Source organism: Strix aluco, chromosome 5, assembly GCF_031877795.1.
Source record: "Strix aluco isolate bStrAlu1 chromosome 5, bStrAlu1.hap1, whole genome shotgun sequence".
NCBI classification, from domain to species: domain Eukaryota; kingdom Metazoa; phylum Chordata; class Aves; order Strigiformes; family Strigidae; genus Strix; species Strix aluco.
In genome coordinates this window covers 34,918,240-34,940,999 of record NC_133935.1, presented here as the reverse complement: position 1 = coordinate 34,940,999, position 22,760 = coordinate 34,918,240, and the positions used below count along the sequence as shown (strand labels likewise).

The window sequence follows — 22,760 nt, the reverse complement described above, 5'->3', positions numbered from 1 at the left end:
TTTGACATTACTTAGAACATCTTACAGTTACCATGACTGATGTGGTAGTAGATAAACTAAAGAGTCTTTCTTGGGTAGTCATTCAAGGTAAAATACCCAGACACTGCACCACATGAGTCTCAGCATGTTTTTCCTTCTCTACGTTTAAACCATAGAGCTTTAAGGTCAAGCAGGTCTCTGAAACAAATTTGACTGATTGTATTAAAATCAACTCTGTCTACGTCAGACATTTTAATTGTGCTTGTACAGATACTTCTGTCTAGAGAGATAAAATATTAAACACATCATGAATAATGCAGCTGTCTCACAGTATTGTGATCTTTATGTGAATAAGGAAGTCATAAATTGCTTGGGTATTGAACTAGCACAACACTTGCTATTATTTCTGCAGTGACAGCTTATGCAGTGACACGTTGCATGATGTAATGTTGAACATTGTATGTTTTTTAGAGAAGAAATGGTACTTTTCCATCTCTCACTGCTGGAACAGAGCTGTGTATTTGTCTGCTCCCAGGCAGCTAACACAGTTGTGTGTAAATCCAAGGTTTAATGTGGCTTTGTGCAGCATTGTGCAGAGGAGAAGTCAATAGATGGAGACATCCATGTGAAATTGCGTCTTGAACCATGGAAAGAAAACTGAAGATGCCTTAGGTAAAGAGCTGTTCATTAATGACCTTTGGCTTCTAGACTCTCTCTCTGAGGGTGCAGTTCTCTTCTCTCTCTTGCCACACGTTAATACTATCTCAGCTGACTCTGCTTTGCTGTTTTTTTCTGCTGAGCTCCAGCTACTGCAACCATTCCCTCCTTAACTTTCCTCCTTCCTTTCATGAGTATAACCTAGCCCGCTGGCTGCAGTCTGACCACTGGAAGATGTTGCTTTTGTCCCTCAATTCTTTCTGCCATGGATGTATTTTTCTTTCATTTTTAGGTAAAATTAGATATTTCCAATATTTTTCTGAAAACATCTCTGCTGAAGTTTCAGTTACACAGAGGCTATGTCCTTTAATCTTCAAGATTAAGATGGGCTTTTCATTCCCATTTGCCTTGCACAGGACTAGCCCTAGTATGGAGCATTTCTTCTTTAAAGAAAAAACTTTAAAAGGGGAGAATTTCACTTTTAAAATTAATCACCATGGCAACCTTTACAGTGAATTTCCAAACATAGAAAGTTGCCTTTAAGAAGCATGCTCGTCTAAGAGAAAGGTGAGTTTTTACAGCTTCTAACAATGTTCCCAGAGAATATAAGATTTTACAAGAATCAGAGGAACTTTTATATGCAGAAAGGAAAAGTTATATGATTCTGATGATGTGGGTTTTTTAAGGATGCTGCATGCTAACTAATTTCATCATAATGCTGGCTTAAAATAGACTTGGAGAACTATATAGAGCCTAGTGGCAATACTTGTGATAAAATATAACTAGATCTCATCTAGGTGAATTTATAGTTAACAGCTTGCCAATGTTTCTCTCATACTTAAAACATTATTTTTCCTTTTCCTAGTTCTGGGTTGCCTTTTCATGCATATTCAGAATCTTACTGGGAAGTACTTTTTTTAAATCAAGTGAGGTAACAGAATAGAGGGGGGAGAAAATAAGTCACTCATGCATTAAAGATGAAAATCCCTCACACATTACAGTTCAGTGAAATGTAACTTCAGCACTCATCTCTGTGTTCCTCTGACTTCTCTCAGTACTCAGATGGATTATTTTATATCCTATTATCTGTGTGTATTAGATTCAAGGAACATGGAATTTCTTCTCCCACTGGAAATTCCTCAGTGAAAACATTGTACATCACATGAAATCTTGGCGTTTTCCCTGAAATGGGAACTCTGGTGTTTCATTCTGAAATCACCTAAAATAAGAGCATTTTAGAATGAAACTTTCTATGTCCAAAGGAGGTCTGAGACTGGGAGAAGGAGCTTACAGACAGAGAACCTCAGTCCTCATTATCTGTGCAGATTTCAGAAGGTGGTAGGGAGGCTAATGGAGTGACAAGAGACAGCTGCTTTTAATTGAATTGCAAAAATACCATGGAAAGCACTGTGCTAAAAGAATTCCAGTTGGATTCAAAAGTGTATCAGGGTGTGGGGGAGTGTTCCCACACTGCATGTAGTGGGCAGGAGGGCAGGTTAGTAGAGGACTTTTCTTTTCTCCTTCCATGCCATCTGTGATTGTAATCGTAAGGTCTTGAGCTGCACATGAGTGGCTGGCTAAGCTGCACTGCTGATGTCTGGAGTGGGCACAGTAGGCTTCGGCTCTGAGCTCACCGCCTGGTTTTATTTAACTGTATGGCCACTGGTCTTGTCCCCAGCTTGGAGAAAGCAAGCCAGTTCTGCAGGAATTAGGGCTGGGTGATGCTGCCAGCCCTCCAGAGGTATTTTTCCGTGCAGTGCTTATGTGGAAGAAATGGGTTATAAAGCACCTCTAAGCACTGGAAAACTTTGGAAAGACTTTTTTTTAAAATTTATTTTATTAATGTAACAAGTCACTTAAAGGCAACAGCCTCAAGTTCAATACCTCAGTAGTTCAATTAAAAGTCAACGCAGTTAAAAATAAGCTCAATTACTGAATTATTCATGTTATGTAACATCTTTAGAAAAGTTTAACTTTTAGAGCAAAGTTAGCAGTAAAGTTAGTAACAGTTATCTGACGTGTGTGTTCTTTTGAGATGTCTCTGCCATCATGCAGTGATATTTTCATTTCATGTGAAATGTGAGTAAGTAAAAGATTGTCTTTTGTGCTTTTGTGATGGAGAACAGGAGATCAATGTGATCTGAAGGGCTGGTTTTTCTCATGTGTACAGGGCCCTGTCAAGAACTTTATTTTAAATTCCAAAGTCAGCTGAAAGCTTGACAAGGTGTTTGGTCAGCGAGCAGCTCAGCAAGCAGTATATTTACAAAACACCACTGAGGCATGGGATTGTGTCTGCAAGAAAGCTGATAGTAGGTCATGCCACGTGATTGCAAGTTGAACAAGAATTTTTCAGAAAAGAAGCGACTGTTGTGAATTACCATGACCGAGTTTCTGAAAAATTGGCTGAAGGATTGACCTTATACAGGTTGTCAGATGTTTTCCTTCCCCAACGCTTCTGATAGATGGGATTATAGCTAGGTCAAAATATTTCTCATACCATCCATCAGCACGTGGTAAAACCTAGTACATGCTCTTTTTACTGAGAAAGTTGGATTTGGGATTTGCAGCTGTCAAAGGTGCATCTTTACTGTCATGTTTTTATGGACAATACGTATTAATTTCTATAGAAGGTAGAAGTAGACTTTACGCATCATAAATAACAATTGTAGGTTTAAAATTAAGAAGAGATGAGCTGTGGCATAGTGCAATAAGAAGGGAGAATAGAACGTTGTTTCATACATTTATATTCTCTTGCACTTGTATAAATCAGTAAGAAAGCAGTCAGGGACTTATCACTTTGTATGAAATAAGAATATTTCTGATCTTTGTATTCACTGAATGTGAATTTGGTGTCAGGGAGAATAATCACTGAATTCTAAATTGCAGATATTCACAGAGATTGGATTAAAGTAACTGCTTTGAGATTTGTTTTTAACTGAAGATAATATATATAACATTTTCATAGAATCATAGAATGGTTTGGGTTGGAAGGGACCTTAAAGATCATCCAGTTCCAACCCCCTGCCATGGGCAGGGACAACTTCCACTAGATCAGGCTGCTCGAAGCCCCGTCCAACCTGGCCTTGAACACTTCCAGGGAGGGGGCATGCACAACTTCTCTGGACAACCTGTTCCAGTGCCTCACCACCCTCACAGTAAAGAATTTTTTCATTATATTTAATCTAAATCTACCCTCTTTCACTTGAAAGCCATTACCCCTTGTACTGATACTACATGACCTTGTAAAAATCCTTCTCCAGCTTTCTTGTAGGCCCCTTTAGGTACTGCTGTAAGTCTCTCCGGAGCCCTCTCTTCTCCAGGGTGAACAATTTCAACTCTCTCAGCTTGTCTTCATAAGGGAGGTGCTCCAGCCCCCTGATCATCTTTGTGGCCTCCTCTGGACTTGCTTGAACAGGTCCATGTCCTTCTTATGTTGGAGGTCCCAGAGCTGAACACAGTACCCAAGGTGAGGTCTCATGAGAGCGGATTAGAGGGGAAGAATCACCTCCTTTGACCTGCTGGTCATGCTTCTTTTGACCCTATACCATTAAATTCTAAGAAGGATAAAGCAGTTATGGAACTGATAAGAGCACCAAGTATCTTGAGCGCATTTAGACAGCAATTTTTAGAAGTTACTAATTCTTATGAATCATCATTGTATTTGGTTTAGTATTTAGGTTCTGATGTATTTACCTATGAAATGGATTGTTAACTGGAAAAGCTGAGAAAAAAGACAAAGGCTCAATATTGTCGACAATTAAATTTTCTTTATCTTGATTGGTTTAGATTTACTTTTTTAAAGTTCAGGTGGAGACCCATAATTGCAAAATGCATCATAAAAGGAGTAAGTTTGACAGTTGCAAAGGTAGGAGGAAAACCAAAACCAATCACTTTATGAAAAAGGAAGAGAGTGTAACAACCATTTCTTTGCCATGGCTTGATCAGTGAAGGCGGTATTGTCAGTAGCTATAAAATAAAGACCATGCCTGACTTTTAACAAGGAGAGATGTCACATAAGGAGACTGAAAATGTCATGAACATTATCAGGAATTGAGAGGAAATACTCTCTGGCAGATTATATTCTTATCTAATGTTAATTTCTCACAAACCTTCATCCACTGCAATTCTAACTCATCTACTTCTTTCACTTCTAGGCACATAATATACTTTATTGATTGAGGGACATAAAAATCATCTTTGGAAATCTATTTCCAGATTGCTGTTCATGCAATTGTAATTATGACTGCTGTGATCCATTAATAGCCTTTTGTAAGCAGGCTCATATTGCTTTGTAAATTGAGAAAAATGTTTCTGGTTGGTGGTTAACTCATAGAAATTTAACATCAACATTATCTCTAAACCCAGCCTTTTCAAGATTTAGGCTTGTGTTCATAAAGGATTAGAAGGAAGAGAGGAGTCCAGTGGGACCCATGATTTTTGGCGCCATTTTGATTCTGTGGCTTAGATCTAATATGAAGATATACACACTGATTGTTCTTTCAGGAAGTATATAAGACAGCTTTATGTAATTATGTCTAACCAGGCATTCACCCAGGGAAGGAATAAAGTAGGTGGGTTGGTTGGTTGGTTTTTATGTTGTTGGGTTTTGGGTTTGCTTGGGTTTTTTGTTTTTGTTTTGTTGGGGGTTTTTTTAAACAAAAAATTATTTTGCATTTGGAAGGCTTTGATGTTATTTTTTGTTTGGATTTTTTTCATTGACTAGGCTGCCCGTCAGTATTTTAGGTTTAAGTGCCTTACTAATGAACTTTACTATTCTCTTGGTTTCTCAAGACACTCCTGCTCCTGTCTTCTCTTTGTGGATAGTATACCATCATAGGAGCAGAGTACACAACCATCTTTAATTGTTTAGATGCTGTGTATTGCTCAAAGACAGTCTCAGTTAATGACATATTAAGCTCTTCTCAGAATCACTGTAACAAGTTGTGGGATTATATAGGCAGTTTTGTTGATGAAATTTCAGTTTAGGAATTGTTCGTGAAGATTGCATTCTACACATATGTTGAACTGCATGTTCTTGACTCTGGGAAAAATGGTATCTGTGAAGAGAAACAGTCTCTCTTCCTTAACTATCTGGTTGTTTTGAATCCTCAAAACTCCCGTGATATTCAGAACAAGTTCAGCATCATTCTGAGACTGGAATGTTCTTACAAATATAACTTTCAATATATTTGCAATACTTACAAATACAATTTACAGATATTTGCAATATTTGTTACATATGTATTGTGATTTTTTTTAGGTTGTTTTTTTTTTTTTTTACTTTCTGTTCATGGTTTTGCAAAATGAATGAACAGTAATGGGACATTGAGTGTCAGAGGTATGAGTGAAGAAAGGAAAAATTTTATGAAAGAGTATCTGTGAATGTCCTTTCACTGAGAAGGTACCAGTCACAGGAGTTAAATTTAGGCATATGTTTATTTTTATAGGTTGTTTCTATATCAAGATGGTTCAGGTGGATTCAGAAAATTTCTCTTCTGTGCTTCCTCTTAACCTTTAGGAACATCCAACTAACATTGTGTTTTATGTAGTGCATAAAACATAGCTTAAAATCTGCCTTGCGTACTTTACATGTTTTTCTGAATTGTTAATGTATCGGTGAATTATTTCCCATGAAAGAATGGTGGGCCTTGCCCTTGCAGAAGGCTGTTATTCAGTAAATGAGTTAGAGCATGGACTGCCTTTTACAAAAACGAATCTGTATGTTATAGACCTCACATCTTACAATGTAGTTACTGCATTTTTATAGCCTCCTACCATTTCTTCTGATTCTGCTATAAAGAGCTCAAGAAATTAAAATGGTGTTGATCAGTAGAGTGCTTTTTTCCATCTCTATGTACTAATCTGCCAAATACAGACAATCATTATGTGATTACTGTTGTCTTTCCGAGTTTATTGGTCTTCCATCAGAAATACAATCTAGCTCAGAAGTGAAATAAGCAAGACCTGTGCTTTGTTCAATCCAGATCAGTTTAAGCTGAGAACAATCAATTTGAATCCCTGTGAGGAACATATATACCAACACGACAGGTTTACATATTCTTTTCAATAGGATCTTGTTACTGTTAATTGCCCAGAGTCTTGCCAGAAAGATGAGGTAGCAGATGAACACAGATTTTTCACTGATGTCTCCGGCACGCTACAGCTGCCATCCCCTCTGGGGATTGCCTTCACTTTATGACCATTTAGAAAGCTTAGCACCATAGGCTTTATTACAACCAAAAGCATTACTTGCCGAGAGAGTGTGCAGGAAATTAACGATGCACAAAAGAAAGACAGGTAGTACACATGCCTCAAAATTTCTGATACAACTGGCCCTTGTTAACATGTCTTTTCCATAGAAGAGGCTGATGGCAGTCTTAGGTATTTTGGCAAGCATGGCTGTGGAGGCTGGTGCTTCTTCCTTGCAAAATGATGCTCGTCCAGGCTCTGCTAGAGCATACCACAGCATGTCCTTTCAGCCTGCGCGAGAGCCCCTTCCCCAGGAGGGTGTGGGAGGCTTCTGGTCCTCCCTCCAGCTGGGCTTCAGCGTCAGACCCTGGGACATGTGAGGTGCTGGGGCCTGGGACATGCCCATGGGTCCCAGACTGTAGGAACAGCCTGTATGTCCATAATGGACAGTCATTTTTGGAGGGCAAAAACCTTCCTATGCATTGGACTTGACCCAGCACATGTGACCTGTTTAATCACATATACATCTGTCCAGATGCATGTTTACTTAAAAGTATTTTATTCAAGCAATATGCTTTGCTGCAGTATGGGATACAAGATGATTTTTCCCATTTGGGGGAGGGTGGAGAAGAAGTAACTTCTGTTGTCTTAGGACCTTCCCCTGAAGACATTGGCTGTATAGGGTCTAATTAAAATCATCACCAAAGTAAAAGTCAGTTGATGGTTAATAAAACTATCTGCGGGCAGAGAGCATTTTGATACCAAGACGGTAAAAGGCCCTATGTAGCTGAGGGACAGGCTGGGTGAAGGCAGGAGCATACGTTCGACCTGCTGCTTACAGGTTGCCTGGAGAGCATAGCTGGGGCTGGCCTGGTCCTGGAGCAGCAAGAGAGTACTGATGGTGAACCAGTCCCCTGAAACAGGATGCAAAAAGACAAAGTTAAATTAAGCCTAGTTGATGTGCTGAAAATCTTTACTGTCTGACCCATGAAGGCAAACACATTCAGATGTATCCTGAGCTATCTTTTTTTCCTATCTGTGAAGTCTCATGGGTTTTTTCCTGTTTCACAGATGATGTCTCTCATCGATTGCACTGTTCTGCATTATAGAGAATATCCGATTAAATGAGATAAAATGACACTTGTGGTATTTGAAATGTAGCAGTTGACATTAAGACAGCACATTAAGATGTGAAAAAAAAGAATTCTCTGCTTTTAAATCTACCTACACTCAAAATATATCTGCATGGCTAGTGCTTCACTGCATTCTTCGGCCAGTAAAAAGCTTCTGGGACTTGACTCGGTGCTTTGTTTCACAGGGCATTGTGGTTTGTCCTGATGTTTGTACTACGTATCACTGCTGGTGTGTGCAGTTACCTTTTACTGTATGTGTATGAGCAAAAGACTCAAATTCAGTGCAGACAGGTTTAATGAGAATACTCTTGATTTTGAAAATCAGAGTAATAGCTAGTTGTTAAGAAAAAACAATTTTGAATGCAGTGCTTAACACAAGTGAAAGTAAGTTTTAAATCATCTCCGTGTTCTATTTTTGGCTAGAAAATGCCATTTTACGTAGTAAAATAAATATGACAAGAGTTACCGCACAGTTTTGAAATCAGCAAGTACCACTTAAGAAGACAGATCCAATCTTCCAGTTTTTTTAGGAAATAGATATTGCCTCAAAGAAAGAAGTGTTGACATGATGTTATTTATTGTGACAGAAACTGAGATATGAATTTATTGGGTTTTTGTATGAACCTACATTCATTCTAGTGCAAGTCTATTCCATTTGCTTACAGAAACAGTGAGTCAAAAGCCAGAATATCCAATCCACAGAAATTCTAATATTCTTGCAATTTTTTTTCCCTTTGAATCCCTTTTGAGCACTTTCTGAAGTCACTTTTCAATATAATGCTTAAAATATTTCTATCAGGATTTGCTTCTGGACAGTTGAAATATTTAATCTTGGTTGGAATTCTTGTCTTCCCTGTATTTTATTATTTTGATGTGTTTTGCTTTCTGGTTTTAATTTTTATGTTTTGAATTATTACTATTTGTATATTATAGTAACATTAATTGATGATTGATATTACAGATGGTGTTTCAGTAATTGAAATGATAATTGGGTTTTGGCTTGCTCAGAGGCAACTGGTATTCTAATTGATATGTTAGATTCTAACAGATATGTTAGATTCTAACATATCAATTAGAAATTTAAAGAGCTAGGATATTCCAGTCCAGATAAGGTCAGATTTATTTTCTAAACAAAATTTTTGACAGCAACTCTTGACTTTGGGACATTTTTTTTTCCTAACAAATTGATAGTTTTTTGATAGAGGAACATTCTACTGAATATGTTTTATCAGTTTCAGTTTTTGATTTCTATTGTGTCTATCAGTTTTCAGGACAAGGTATTCTTTCTCACTGCTATTTTCATACTGTGGCAAGCAAAGGAACTTTTTAAAATTTTTTTTTTCAAATTACTCTTCAGAATGCATGTGGTTCTAATACTATTAAAAGTCCAGTTGTAACAATAAAGTAAATCAAAGTAGATACTAAAACAAACAAAAAGAGAAAAGTGGCAAACACAACAACAAAAATGCAGGCAACCCCAGAAGAATTCAGTGAGCTGTGATGGTGATAAACAACACTGATTGCAGCTTGCTGGGTGAACTGAAGGAGAGCATATTTTACATACAGTTGTTAGGCATTTATCCCAGTAGCCTGGAAGGTATAGCAGCATATATGCACTATACAGTATGTTTTCTTTTTGTAAAGAGGAATTAAATAATGAATGTTAGAAATAAAAATACAAGACTAATAAATTAATCAAATTAGGGATCTTAGGGAAAAAAGTTCCATTTATTCACCTGGGCTCATGACTTGCATAGGCAGCACCTTGCATTTGGCACAATGCCCCTGCAACATGCCCATGACAATCATCTGTAAGTCAACAGCAACCAAAAAGAGCTTTATATTCATTTAGCTAAGCTTTTCTCTTCACTTATGCCTAAGGAAGAGAAGTGGTTTTTCAGACTCATTTCGACCATTAAAGTAGGATTATTATGACTCTCTCCAAGACATTTTCATGACTTCAGGTTGTTATCTCACATCTCTGTGAGCACTATGGGAGTTTTCCGTCCTGTGAGATAATCATTATTGAATGCTACCTTGTTGTAATTTAATAAACCACCTTTGAGGCTATAAAAACAACCCTTTGATGATGGGCCTGTGGTAAGCATGATCTTTTTATTCATTAGGACTTTGACAGACTTAAACACCGGCTCTGGATGGAGTTATACTACAGGTAATGTAACCACTTTTGTAGGAGAGAATAAGCTATTCTGGCCTAAAGTACATTTGCAAGTGTAAGCCTATGTTCCCCTGGAGTCTGTGGCTCTTTAACTGTTCATTTCTAAATCGGCATAGATAAAGCTGCATAAACCCAGTGTGTACACAAGCTCCTTCTTCATGGAGTCCTGATTCTAGTTCAGACATCCCTTTGATCATAGTTCAAAATGCAGATCCTAACACCATCAGAGACTGAGAGGCACAGAATGATGCTACTCTCTTCCCATTGAAGGAGGGTAATTGGAAAAAAAAAAAAAGATGCAGTAACAAGTAATGCACCTTTGTGAAGATTTGTTTTGCTGGTACAAAAGGCCTGTACAGTGATGCTCTTACAGAAGTGATAAACATGAGACCTAGAAAGCAACTGAAGTGGAAAAAGATGCAACATACAAATGAGAGAAATGTAGGATTGTTTCCTACAGCCTTTGCTTGACATAGGGACCTTGAGCAGGTGGGTTAAGAGTGATATTCCCTGATTCACTGGAAAATTGCCCAAAAAGCTGACAAATGTGACAGGGAGGCAGAGCCCACCTACAAGTATCTTGGGGCAAATGAACTTACAAGGGAAGGAACAAAACCAGAAACATCATGTTGCCACTGTAAATTCTTGTGGAAGACACAGCCTGAACATCATGGTGCTACTTCTTGAAACTTTCTTAATGTGAAATTCGGGTCTTCATTTCTTGAAAAGGGAAAGGAACAGAGAAGGGAGTGACCAGGGATGATTGGAGGTGTACAAGACCTTATTGGTGAGGAGCAACAGTGTAAACCAGGTCTCCTAAGCTTGGGAATAGAAACAATAAAGAGGAGATATGATAGAACTCTGTAGTATTCCTAAGGAACAAAGAGGTAAGGGGAAGTGGTCATTCATGATCCCTTTCAATACAAAACTTCGGGGATGACATGTTTCAGACAAAGAAAAAGAGCTATTCCTTCACAGGCTGTATATTTAAGCTCTGTGGTTTCTTTCCATGAAGAAAATATATATCCTATAATTTTTTGTAAATTCAGAAGCCAACCGGACAAAACTTTTGATAGAAAATGGGTAAAATAACATTTGGAGAACAGTCTCTGAAGCTACTTTGGGTCATGAAAATCCTGCCATATCTCCAGTATTTGGGAGGGAGTTGAGGGGAAGACCGTGCAAAGCCTCAGAAAACTGACCACATGTAACTTGTCAAGATGCAGTGTTAGCCTTTCTCTCAAGCCAGTCCAGTTCCTGGGAGGTTCTATAACTAGTAGCTTTTCTGTTTGCTTATTTAAAGGTTTGCAGTTGTGTGGGTTTTTTTACATCTGATGTAGTCAGAAGTGTTTCAACATTTTCAAAGCTGTACTTGAAGCATAATCTGGGCTTAGATACGATTTCATGAATCATTTGTTACCAATGGCAAGGGATTTGATGCTGTGTTGGAGAGGTGTTATTTAAACTTCTGAAAAATGTTTTAATCTAATGTGGGAATCCTAATGCTGTTGTAACATTTTCCCCCAAGGTGTAGAGAAAGATAGCCATGCTTTTCTGGATGGGTTTGTTATCTAAGTAGAGCATAGGGTGGGAAAAAATGGGAACTGCCTTTAGACTGTGCTTTCAGGCATGTGTACAGAGGGCAGCAGGTGAATTTTTCTCTCATGCTCATTCATTTCCACCTAGGATTCAGAGCAAACAGAAGAGTCCATCATGGCATCATAGCTGTCTGTCTGCCGAGTCTCAGATGGAACTGGGTTTGCATGAGAAGCCTTCTATGTTGCTTGCCCTTTCTGAGCTCCCCCTTATCAAGGCTAACTGCAAAATGTGAAAAAACTGAAGCTGTCTGCAGAATATCATTGACTTTAATGGGAAATATGTCAATTTGCACAAAGTGAGGAAAGGGTACTTAGCTTTTTAAGGTGGACAAATTAGCTCACTTTCTCTTTTAGCTCACTTTTCTTTTAGTTGAACTAAGTATGGAATTTTCCTGTTTATATACTGCACCTTGAAGCCTAATTTTCTACTCTCTGTCCATGCTTCCAAAGTGCTTCCTTATGACCTTCCTTATCTGTGCGTTGATGACTGCAGGCTTTCCAGAGCCGCTTTACTTTTTGTGGCCCTACATGACGCTGCAGCTGAGATTTTCTTCCTCACTTCTTGCTCTGTGCTCCCCTGCGCTTGCTCTTCTCTGAAAAGGGCCTTGAAGAAAGGGCCTACCTCAATGTGCTCCTAAGGCCTCCACATAGGGCTGAAACAGAATTAAAAAAACACATGAAAGAGAGAAATAGCTGAAGTAATTTGTCTCCCACATGAGCACTGACATTCTGGTGACACCAAACCAAAAGGGCTTACTGCACCTGCCAGCAGCAGTTTGTTATCCCAGAGAAGGTCTACAAAGCGGGTCAGGGCAGTTGAGGCTAATTAAGCACTATTAGCTAATGGATTATTTATACAGCTTTGTAACTCTGCATTGCATTATTATTGCATATTTGTGTTCATATTATCTCTGGCTAGAGACAGACACATCAAGAAGGAACCTATAAATATATGCCTGTAACCCAAAGTAGTACAGGGTGGAACAGAACTGGGGCTGACCCAACCCTGACAGTTGCTACAGGGGGGTGCCTCCCCAGGTGGAAAGGTGTCTCAGTCCTGGAACAGTATAATTTGGATACAGGGCCTTGCTGACCCCAGTTCTGGTGCTAGAGCCATCTCCACCAGTACCAGAGCCACTGTGCTATGCTCAGTCAAATAGCACAGTTGTGCTGGATGAGGTCCACTGCGTGCAGGTGTTTCTCCGTGCAGTCTTGTGTGGTGCATGCCACCTGCTAGCCAGGGCTAAGGCATGGCCAAAGCAGATGCCTCATCAGATGCCCTGGCAGAGTGTCTTCTGAGTAGCGCAGGATATGGTTGTTCATTACTGTAGCATCTGATCACAGAATCACAGAATCATCTAGGTTGGAAAGGACCTTGAAGATCATCTAGTCCAACCATTAACCTAGCACTGACAGTTCCCATCTACACTATATCTCTCAGCGCTATGTCGACCCTGCTCTTAAACACCTCCAGGGATGGGGACTCCACCACCTCCCTGGGCAATCCATTCCACTGCCTAATAACCCGTTCTGTAAAGAAATACTTCCTGACATCTAATCTAAACCTTCCCTGGCACAACTTGAGGCCATTCCTTCTTGTCCTATCACTTGTTACTTGGTTAAAGAGACTCATCCCCAGCTCTCTGCAACCTCCTTTCAGGTAGCTGTAGAGGGCGATGAGGTCTCCCCTCAGCCTCCTCTTCTCCAGACTAAACAACCCCAGTTCCCTCAGCCGCTCCTCGTACGACATGTGCTCCAGACCCTTCACCAGCTTCGTTGCCCTTCTCTGGACACGCTCGAGTAATTCAATGTCCTTTTTGTAGTGAGGGGCCCAAAAGTGAACACAGTAATCGAGGTGCGGCCTCACCAGTGCTGAGTACAGGGGTAAGATCACTTCCCTGTCCCTGCTGGCCACACTATTTCTGATACAGGCCAGGATGCCATTGGCCTTCTTGGCCACCTGGGCACACTGCTGGCTCCTGTTCAGCCGGCTGTCAATCAACACCCCCAGGTCCCTCTCTGACTGGCAGCTCTCCAGCCACTCCTCCCCAAGCCTGTAGTGCTGCTGGGGGTTGTTATGGCCCAAGTGCAGCACCCGGCATTTGGCCTTATTGAACTTCATACAGTTGGCCTTAGCCCATCGCTCCAGCCTGTCCAGGTCTCTCTGCAGAGCCTCCCTACCCTCGAGCCGATCAACACTCCCACCCAGCTTGGTGTCGTCTGCAAACTTACTGAGGGTGCATTTGATCCCCTCGTCTAGGTCATCAATAAAGATGTTGAACAGGAGTGACCCCAAAACCGAGCCCTGGGGGACACCACTCGTGACCAGCCTCCAACCGGATTTAACTCCATTCACCACAACTCTCTGGGCCCGGCCATCCAGCCAGTTTTTTACCCAGCAAAGTGTGCGATCATCTAAGCCTCGAGCAGCCAGTTTCGCCAGAAGAATGCTGTGGTAAACGGTGTCAAAGGCCTTGCTAAAGTCAAGGTAAACTACATCCACAGCCTTTCCCTCATCCAATAAGCAGGTCACTCTGTCGTAGAAGGAGATCAGGTTTGTCAAGCAGGACCTGCCTTTCCTAAACCCATGCTGACTGGGCCTGATCCCCTGGTTGTCCCGCATGTGTTGTGTGATGGTACTCTGGATGAGCTGCTCCATCAGCTTCCCGGGTATCGAAGTCAAGCTGACAGGCCTGTAATTTCCCGGATCATCCTTCCGACCCTTCTTATAGATGGGCATCACATTGGCCAGTTTCCAATCTGTCGGGACTTCCCCGGTCAGCCAGGACTGCTGGTAAATGATGGAAAGTGACTTGGTGAGCACCCCAGCCAGCTCCTTCAGCACCCTTGGGTGTATTCCATCTGGTCCCATAGACTTGTGTGTGTCTATGTGGTGTAGCAGGTCACTGACTCTCTCCTGGATTGCGGGGCGGTCGTTCTCCCAGTCTCTATCATCTGGCTGAGGGGGCTGGATTTCCCTCAATACAACTAGTCTTGTTATTAAAGACTGAGGCAAAGAAGGCATTAAGTACCTCAGCCTTCCCCTCATCACTTGTTACCAAGTTTCCTTCAGCATCTAGCAGGGGGTGGAGACTCTCCCTGGTCTTTCTTTTGCTATTGACATACTTATAGAAACATTTCTTGTTATCTTTGACTGCTGAAGCCAGATTAATTTCCAGCTGGGCTTTGGACCTCCTGATTTCCGCCCTGCATAGCCTCACAGCCTCTTTGTAATCACTGTGAGTGGCTAGCCCCTTCCTCCAAAGGCTGTAAACTCTCCTTTTCTCCTTGAGTTGCAGCCTAAGCTCCCTGTTCAGCCAGGGTGGTCTTCTCTGCCACCGGCTTCTCTTACAGCACCTGGGGACCGCCTGCTCCTGTGCCATTAAGACCTCCTTCTTAAAGAGCGTCCAGCCTTCCTGGACCCCTATACCCTTCAGGACCATCTCCCAAGGGATCCTGTCAAGCTGGTGCCTAAACAAGACAAAGTCAGCTCTTTGGAAGTCCAGGATGTCAGTTCTGCTTAGCCCTTTCCTGGTCTCTCTAAGAATAGAGAACTCTGTTATTTCATGATCGCTGTGCCCTAGTTGTCCTCCAACCGCCACATCATCCACCAGTCCATCTCTGTTCACAAGGAGGAGATCTAGCAGGGCACCTTCTCTGGTTGGTTCTCTTACCAGCTGTGTTAGGAAGTTGTCCCCTACACATTCCAGGAATCTTCGGGACTGGTCCCGCTCTGCTGTGTTGTATTTCCAGCAGATGTCTGGGAAGTTGAAGTCCCCCACAAGAACAAGGGCAAGCGACCGTGAGATTACACCCAAGTGCCTATAGAATATTTCATCCACCTCTCTGTCCTGGGTGGGTGGCCTATAGTAGACTCCTACTACAACATCTGCCCTGTTGGCCTTCCCCCTGATTCTAACACAAAGACATTCCACCCTGTCTCCACTGCACTTGTATTCAAGGCAATCATAACAGTCCCTAACATACAGTGCTACCCCACCGCCTCTCCTTCCTTGTCTATCCCTTCTAAAGAGCTTGTAGCCATCAACTGGCACGCTCCAGTCATGGGAGGCATCCCACCATGTTTCTGTGATAGCCACAACATCATAATTTTCCTGTTTCATCACGGCTTCAAGCTCCTCCTGTTTGTTACCCATGCTGCGTGCATTGGTATACATGCACTTCAGATGGGCTGGTGTTTTGCCCCCTTCCCCCTTTAAATTTAGTTTAAAGCTCTGTCAATGAGCCCAGCTAACTCCTGCCCCAAGATCCTCTTCCCCTTCTGGGACAAGTGTATCCCATCTAAGGCCCAGAGGTCTGGTGCCCTGTATACCAACCCATGATCGAAAAAAACCAAAGCCCTGACGGTGACACCAGTCTTGAAGCCACGAATTCATCTGTTGTGTTCTTCGGTGTTCATCCTCATCCATCCCCCCAACTGGAGGGATGGAGGAGAACACAACCTGTGCCCCCGACCCCTTGATCAGTTTCCCCAAGGTCCTGAAATCTCTCTTCATTAATTTAATACTTCTCCTGCTAATGTCATCGCTACCTACCTGAAAGACCAGAAGAGGGTAATAGTCCTTGGGTTTAACTAGAGAGGGGAGTCTTCTTGTGAAGTCCTTGATGCGGGCCCCAGGGAGGCAGCAGACCTCCCTATGATGTGGGTCTGGTCTGCATATGGGGCCTTCGACACCCTTCAGAATGGAGTCCCCCACTACAATGACTCTTCTGGGGTTCCTTTCAGAGCTGGTTTTAATACCTTTTCTAGAGTGACCTGGCCTTGGTGGTCCTTGATCTTCCTCATTGTTTGTCTCATTCTCTTCCTCCATGTCTTCATTCAAAAGTTCCAGGACCCCGAATCTATTGTGAAGAGGCACCATGGAGGGTGAGGGAGGTTGGGAGAGAATTTTCTTGCCTCCCTGAGCAGGGACCTGTTTCCAGTCTCCCTCATCTCTTAGGTCCCCTCCTTCTGCCTGGTAGCATGAGGGTGAGGGATCACCTGCCTTGCCTGGAGCATCTATTTGCTCCTGTTGATTCATGGGTGCCAAGGTGGAACTCCACCAATCAATCTCCCTTTCACATTCCCTAATACTTCTTAATCTCTCGACCTCTTCTTTGAGTTTTGCCACCAGGCTGAGCAGGTCATCCAGCTGGTCGCAGCGCACACAGGCGCGGTCACTGCAGCCCTCCAACAGCACTGACAGGCTCAGGCACTCCCTGCAGCCTGGGACCTAGACTGCTGCATGTTTGCGTGGTTGCTCAGTCTGGGTCGCCACGTTCTTGCTGGTGGTACTTTTGAGGCGAGTGGAGACCATGGCTCAGGCTACTGGTGGTTGACAAGTGCTATTAACCAGTGGTTTACAGGTACTGTCTGATCACCCTGAGCTCGGCGGGCAGCAACCAGGTTGCTGCCCTCCCACAGGGTTCTTATCTCCAAATTAACGGGGGGTGGTGCTGGTTCCGCCCATGCTAACTAGGAAGCCCTCCCAGCTCGTTACTGAGGTGTAGGTGTGAGTTGCTGTCCTTGGCGAGTGACCGTTGGATGAGCCAACAAAACAGATATCACCATCACATAAACCTTTGCATGCAGTCACACTGTAATGTTTTCTACTTTTAGTAATTTCTCCCTCCTTTTTCTTCTTTATGTTTGATTTTATTGCTTCTTGACTTGCAAGTATTTTAATACTCCTCTTAATGTTCTCATATGCAGGTTTGTATCTGGAGCATTATAAATTCTTTAGTGTCATAAGTATGCTACCACTTTATAAGAGGCAAAATATGCTCAATGAAAAAGAATGCTGCTTCAGAAAAATTTATAATAAAAAGTCATCGCTAGAAGCAATCAAAGTTAGCCAGAAGCAGGATAGAGACTGCTTTTCCCTGCTGGCAAACTGCACAGCTGAGATGTGTTGGTAGGAAGGGAGTGAAGGTGTTTCTCTTACATGAACCTGCAAGCTCAGAAGCATCAGAGGAGAAAAGGTCAGCAAGAAGAGCAGCTCTTCATGGAGACAAGAAGCTTGTATGAGAAAAAAAGATAGAAATATAGGTAAGGAAGAGAAAGGCATGTGAAGACTTGAAAATACAGAGAAGGAGTTTTGCTGCCTGCAGGAAGGGAAAAGAGCTGAGTGATACATATAATACTTGAAGGCTCAAATCTCATTCATCTTCAAAACACTAAACTTCTACTTCCCCACTCTTAAATACTTGGTTTGCAGCCAGCCAGGTACGGGTGACTGAGCCCTGTCCAGAAGCCAGTCCTCCAAGGTGGACAGTTGGCTGTGGCTACTGGCCAGCATCCAAGTCTTTCACTTGCATTTGCACTGCAACCCTGGGTTGAAATGGTGCTTGTGATCCATTATATTGAGGCAGGAGAAACTCCTGGGTTTTGTAGCATCTATACTGCTTATCAGAGCATGCCAGTGTGCTCGCACCCAGCTACTAAGGCTGCCAAGCTCACTTAAAAATGACCATGCTGCAGGTAAAGTCAGAGGCCATGTAGCTGGGCATGCCATGACACTGGGATTTTGGTGTCAGCAACTATATGGCCAAGCCTGAAGACAGGAGAAAAACTCCACCTGACATATTTAATTGAAAACCTAGCCTGCAGTGTACTGCTGGAGAACTTGTCTTTCTTTCTTGATGTCTTGTGTGAGTATCATCATGCTGCAAAAAGTAACTGATGTCAACTTTAACATCTACTCTTCAGAGATCTCTGTGCTGTTTTCTCAAATCTCTGACCCCCAAACCCCAGGATTCATGAGCAGTGTGAGTTATTTCTAGGAAGAATAGGGGGAGTTTACTCTAGAGTCTGCTTACTGACAAGAGTTCACCAGGTTTTCATCTCCCATGAGCTGCATATGCTATTCCCAATAGCTTTTCTACTTCTGATTCCCCCTCTGTCTCTGTTTTTCTGCATGATATCTGAGGGTGTATTTTCAACTGCCGATACCTCTTTTAAAAGGACTTCTGCCCACATGAAAACAAGGTAATACCATATCTTACTGCAATATTACTGTCTTACATTTTTGCAGACTTCTAGTTTAACAGAAGAAACGTACATAGAAAAGCAAGATTTGGTCTCTGGAAAAAAAATCTGAAATGATAATTAAATAAGGACACTTGCATCTTTATCCTGTACATGGTTCTCATAAAAATAATGGAAATTCACTCTCCTAGTCAAGACACTTCTTATTCAGAAGTCTTTATTCTTCTTATATGAAGAAAATAACTGCAGTGGCAAGGAGAGTGGGGTAAAGAACTCCCAAATATATCGAATATATTGTTGACACACCTTTGGTGTAAACTATGGTAATTTTTGAGCACTTACAAGTTTTAAATATGTCCAAAGAGTAATCTGTAAAATTTTCAATAATGCTGGCACTTTCTCCCTCATGTAGTTTGGTGTTAAAATTTTATAGCACCTCTCTTTAGTGGAAGAAACAAAAGGTTGCATATAACTAGAGTCAAGTTGTTGATTGAACATAATTGTGGATGTGATCAATCTGCAAATTTTGCAGTTTTTAAGAATAATGATCTGGCTGCAGTATTATTTATTTTGATGTCTGAAAAGAAGTGCTGCACATATAGTTTAGGAAGCTGAGTCACGGCTGCACAAGAGTTTATAGACTGTTTTCCGAATGCAAAGAAGCAATTTACTTGAACCTCAGAGAAGTGTAGCAGTCAGTTTATGTTTGGAACCTGTTCCTAAAATTGATCACTCATGACCAAATGAAAGCACAGCCTTACTGAGCTCCAGCTAGTAAGTATGGGCCCGTGCCAGGTTCATGTTTAGTGTTGGTAGAAAAAATTACTGACTCCACTGTAAGCTTCAGAGGGATGGTTGTTTTAAATGATAAGACAACCAGTGGTGATGCTAAAAGGAAACAGTTATGGTTAATTTTTTTATACCTTAATGATAATTGCACAATATTTTGAGCATCATGAGTTTCTAGTGACTGCACAAGAAGTCAAGAGCTCATTTTCTAGTGACTGCACAAGAAGTCAACAGCTGGGGCTTAGCTTCTCACTGTTGGAAGCCCCTTATGGCTAAGCTATATGGCTAACATGGTCAAAAAAATGTGTTGTCCAGGCATGTGCATTATCATTCTGCCCATGTGGATTACTACCCTACCTTTCCCAAGATTAATTGACTGAATAAGGTAACTGGGATTTAATGTGATTTCAACAGTCTTTAAAAACAGCTGGCAGTTACGTTAGTCCTGTAATCGGGAGGTATGTGAGCAGTTGCTGCAGGGAAGTCCTCATCCCTTCACGCTTCCTGCAGGAGATCAGCTCTGATGAAGTGCAGTAAAATCAGGTAGTGAGCGCGCAGCTTCAATTCTGAATGCACAAAACCATCTTAAAGGAGAGCACCTTGCACAGCATTTCCTCACATGTGCAACCCCACTGTTTTCACAATTTGCTTACAGAAGTGGCAGCTCTCTTCCCCTAGGTAGTATATTATGGATTGAAGTGTATTGAGATTTCAGAGGTTCAAAACCTCTTCCAGGACCTGGAGGTTCACACAGACTGACTTTCAGTGGAACTGGAAGAGCAGAGTCATTAAGGCATTCTTGGACGTTTCGGTGAGGGACCCCTTTCACAAAAATGAGCAATCTAATCAATGATGTCTAGTGATTTTGAGTGACTGCAACTTACAATGTGCTTGCAATATCTAGATTTCCATTTTTTAGGGTCTGCTTTTACATCTGCTTCTCAGTTTGCCCATTTATATCTGGTTAGGGTTTTTCATTTGTTTTTTAAAACAGAGTGGTTGCTGATAAAAGCAGCAAGAGTCGCAATTAAATTAAGCGTAAAACAGTAGCATAGAATTATCATTCAGCTTTGTTGCCTGGAAGAGATTTTCTAAAGGTTTTCACCAGAGTATGCTGAGAGTAATTCAAATGAAGTTGGAGCAATTGCATGAATGTGAACATAAGCAAGTCAGAATCAGCATTTTTTACCACAAGATAGTAGTTTCTTTCTAAGACTGTACAATAGACACACAGGAAATTTCAGCTTTGCATTTCCTTTTGGAAAAGTAAAGCCTGTTTTTCATCACCATTTCTATTTAAAAATTGGCTATGTGACAAATTTGAGAATGTATGGTGTGAAAGACAATTTCCAGTGTTGTAGGCAATATTTCGCAAGACTGGTGAAAGTGGAATTGTTTTTCAAGCTTAAGGTCATGTTATTGTTGATTGTAGACTTACTGTTTTTCTCAAAACAGACCTTTATTTTTTCTGTAAAAGCTAGTTACCACCTGAAATGTAGCATCTTTTCCATATGATGAGACTTCCTAACATTTGTGAATGCTCAGAAGAAACCATTATCGCCAAGTTTTAGTCCATCAATCAAAAAAATGTCATTTAATAACCTCTGTGGTAGTTACCTCATTAATATCATCCTGTGTGAGCTGTGTGGGTTTTCTGAAGGAATGGAAGATAATTCCTCTGGCAGGCCAGTAATGCAGTAAACCATGACTGTGTATTAATTTAAATATCTATTAGTGTGGCTGACTGACGTCTGCACCACAGCAACAAAGATGTTCAGATTTTTCATTTTCATAGAAAACTCATGTTTTCATAGTTGTTTTTTTTTTTTTTCTTTAAAGCTGTTACAGTTTCATTTAAAACCATGATAATTTTTATATTTTAGTTATTCCGTACTGGTCTCTTGTATCTAACAGAACTCATTCTTATTCCTGTCAGGTATAAGTTTATCTATTCATGGGGCTGAAAAGCATCCGCAAATCTGTCAGAAGAGAACTGCAGCAAGCTACCCAGTGTCACAGCATCCTCCTGTGGTTGGGCATCCTTCACTTCCACAAGTCAGAAGGTCAATAAAAATGGAAGCTTCATCTTCTGGATCTAGTATTTCAGCAGTCACTGGTGGAAAAGCAAAAACCCATCAGACAGGTAACAGATTTGCCTTGACACCTTTTTCAGTTCCATTTCTTGTGTGATGTGTCATGATGCTGTGAAGTTGGTATTAACAGCATCAGATCATGCCTGCATGGAGATCAATCTATTGATCATCAGAGCTATCCATTGATGTTTTGTCTACATTTGGTATGTTTTTGTCAGTTACAGATTACAGGGAGTAACAACAGTTGGGACATCTGAAAGTGCGAAATAAAAACATAAGTTTAATCATAAAAAAACATACAACATGTAGTGGTATCCAAAATGTTAATGCAGAGAGAGCTTTGGGCTATTGTTTTTTAATGCTGCTCCTTTTACAGATGTTTAATTTTGATAAGCCCTGAGCTAATGGCAATGCTCTAGAGGCTACAGGCATCCCCCATGGAACTCAGTAATTGACACTGATGTTGGTTTTGAACAAAGGCACAATCCAGGCACAATGCTGCTAGAATGCAAAAAAAACTTTAGATCTGAAGGAGATTTTACAACTTATGTTAACTGGTTAACAAAGTGAAACTTTTTTAAAGAAAGACAGAATCTCCTGGGAACCATCAAATTCTAATTGACATCATGACTTCATCCCTTGTTATGTTAATTGCCAGAGCTATTTTAGAAGTATCTTTTCTTATAACAGGGGAGTACATCTGTGCTGGCCATGTTCAGTCATTCTTCACAGTAAAAATTAATCTCGAACTTTCTTTCCCGAGTAGAGCAAATTAACGCTGCCCATGAAGTCAGTTTTGTAGCTTCTATATTAAAGTGTTCCAGCGTTGCTGTCCAGGAAAGGGCATGATGCACCCTGTATGCAGCTACTAGGGTGCTGCAGGGCAGAGTCTATTTGTGTGAGACAGACAGTTCTGCCTGCACACCCTTAGCTTGCTTCCATTACCTTGCAAATCTAGAAAATGGCTTAATTTTTCTACAAGTTGAAAATTTAGATTATTTATTGTGGATTACTGTGCAAGTCTACTGCCATGAGTTTCATGCACCCATACTATTTAGTCACCATAATCTTTGTCAACATAGATTAATTAAGAATTTACAGTGACTCATAACCATATGCTTTGTTTATATCAGTTCCTCTGTTCACTTGTTTGTC

At 41.2% G+C, this 22,760-nt stretch overlaps 1 protein-coding gene across 4 annotated transcripts in view; it reads left to right on the top strand.

Moving 5' to 3' along the window:
- The window catches only part of ANO4 (anoctamin 4), a 221,530-nt gene that overhangs the window by 55,684 nt on the left and 143,086 nt on the right, over positions 1 to 22,760 (top strand). For all 4 annotated transcript variants that reach the window (XM_074826959.1, XM_074826958.1, XM_074826957.1 and 1 more), the window contains exon 2: positions 21,449 to 21,655. In XM_074826959.1, the coding sequence (XP_074683060.1) occupies positions 21,586 to 21,655 (70 nt within the window). In that variant the 5' untranslated portion in view covers positions 21,449 to 21,585. The remainder of the gene's footprint in view (positions 1 to 21,448; positions 21,656 to 22,760) is intronic.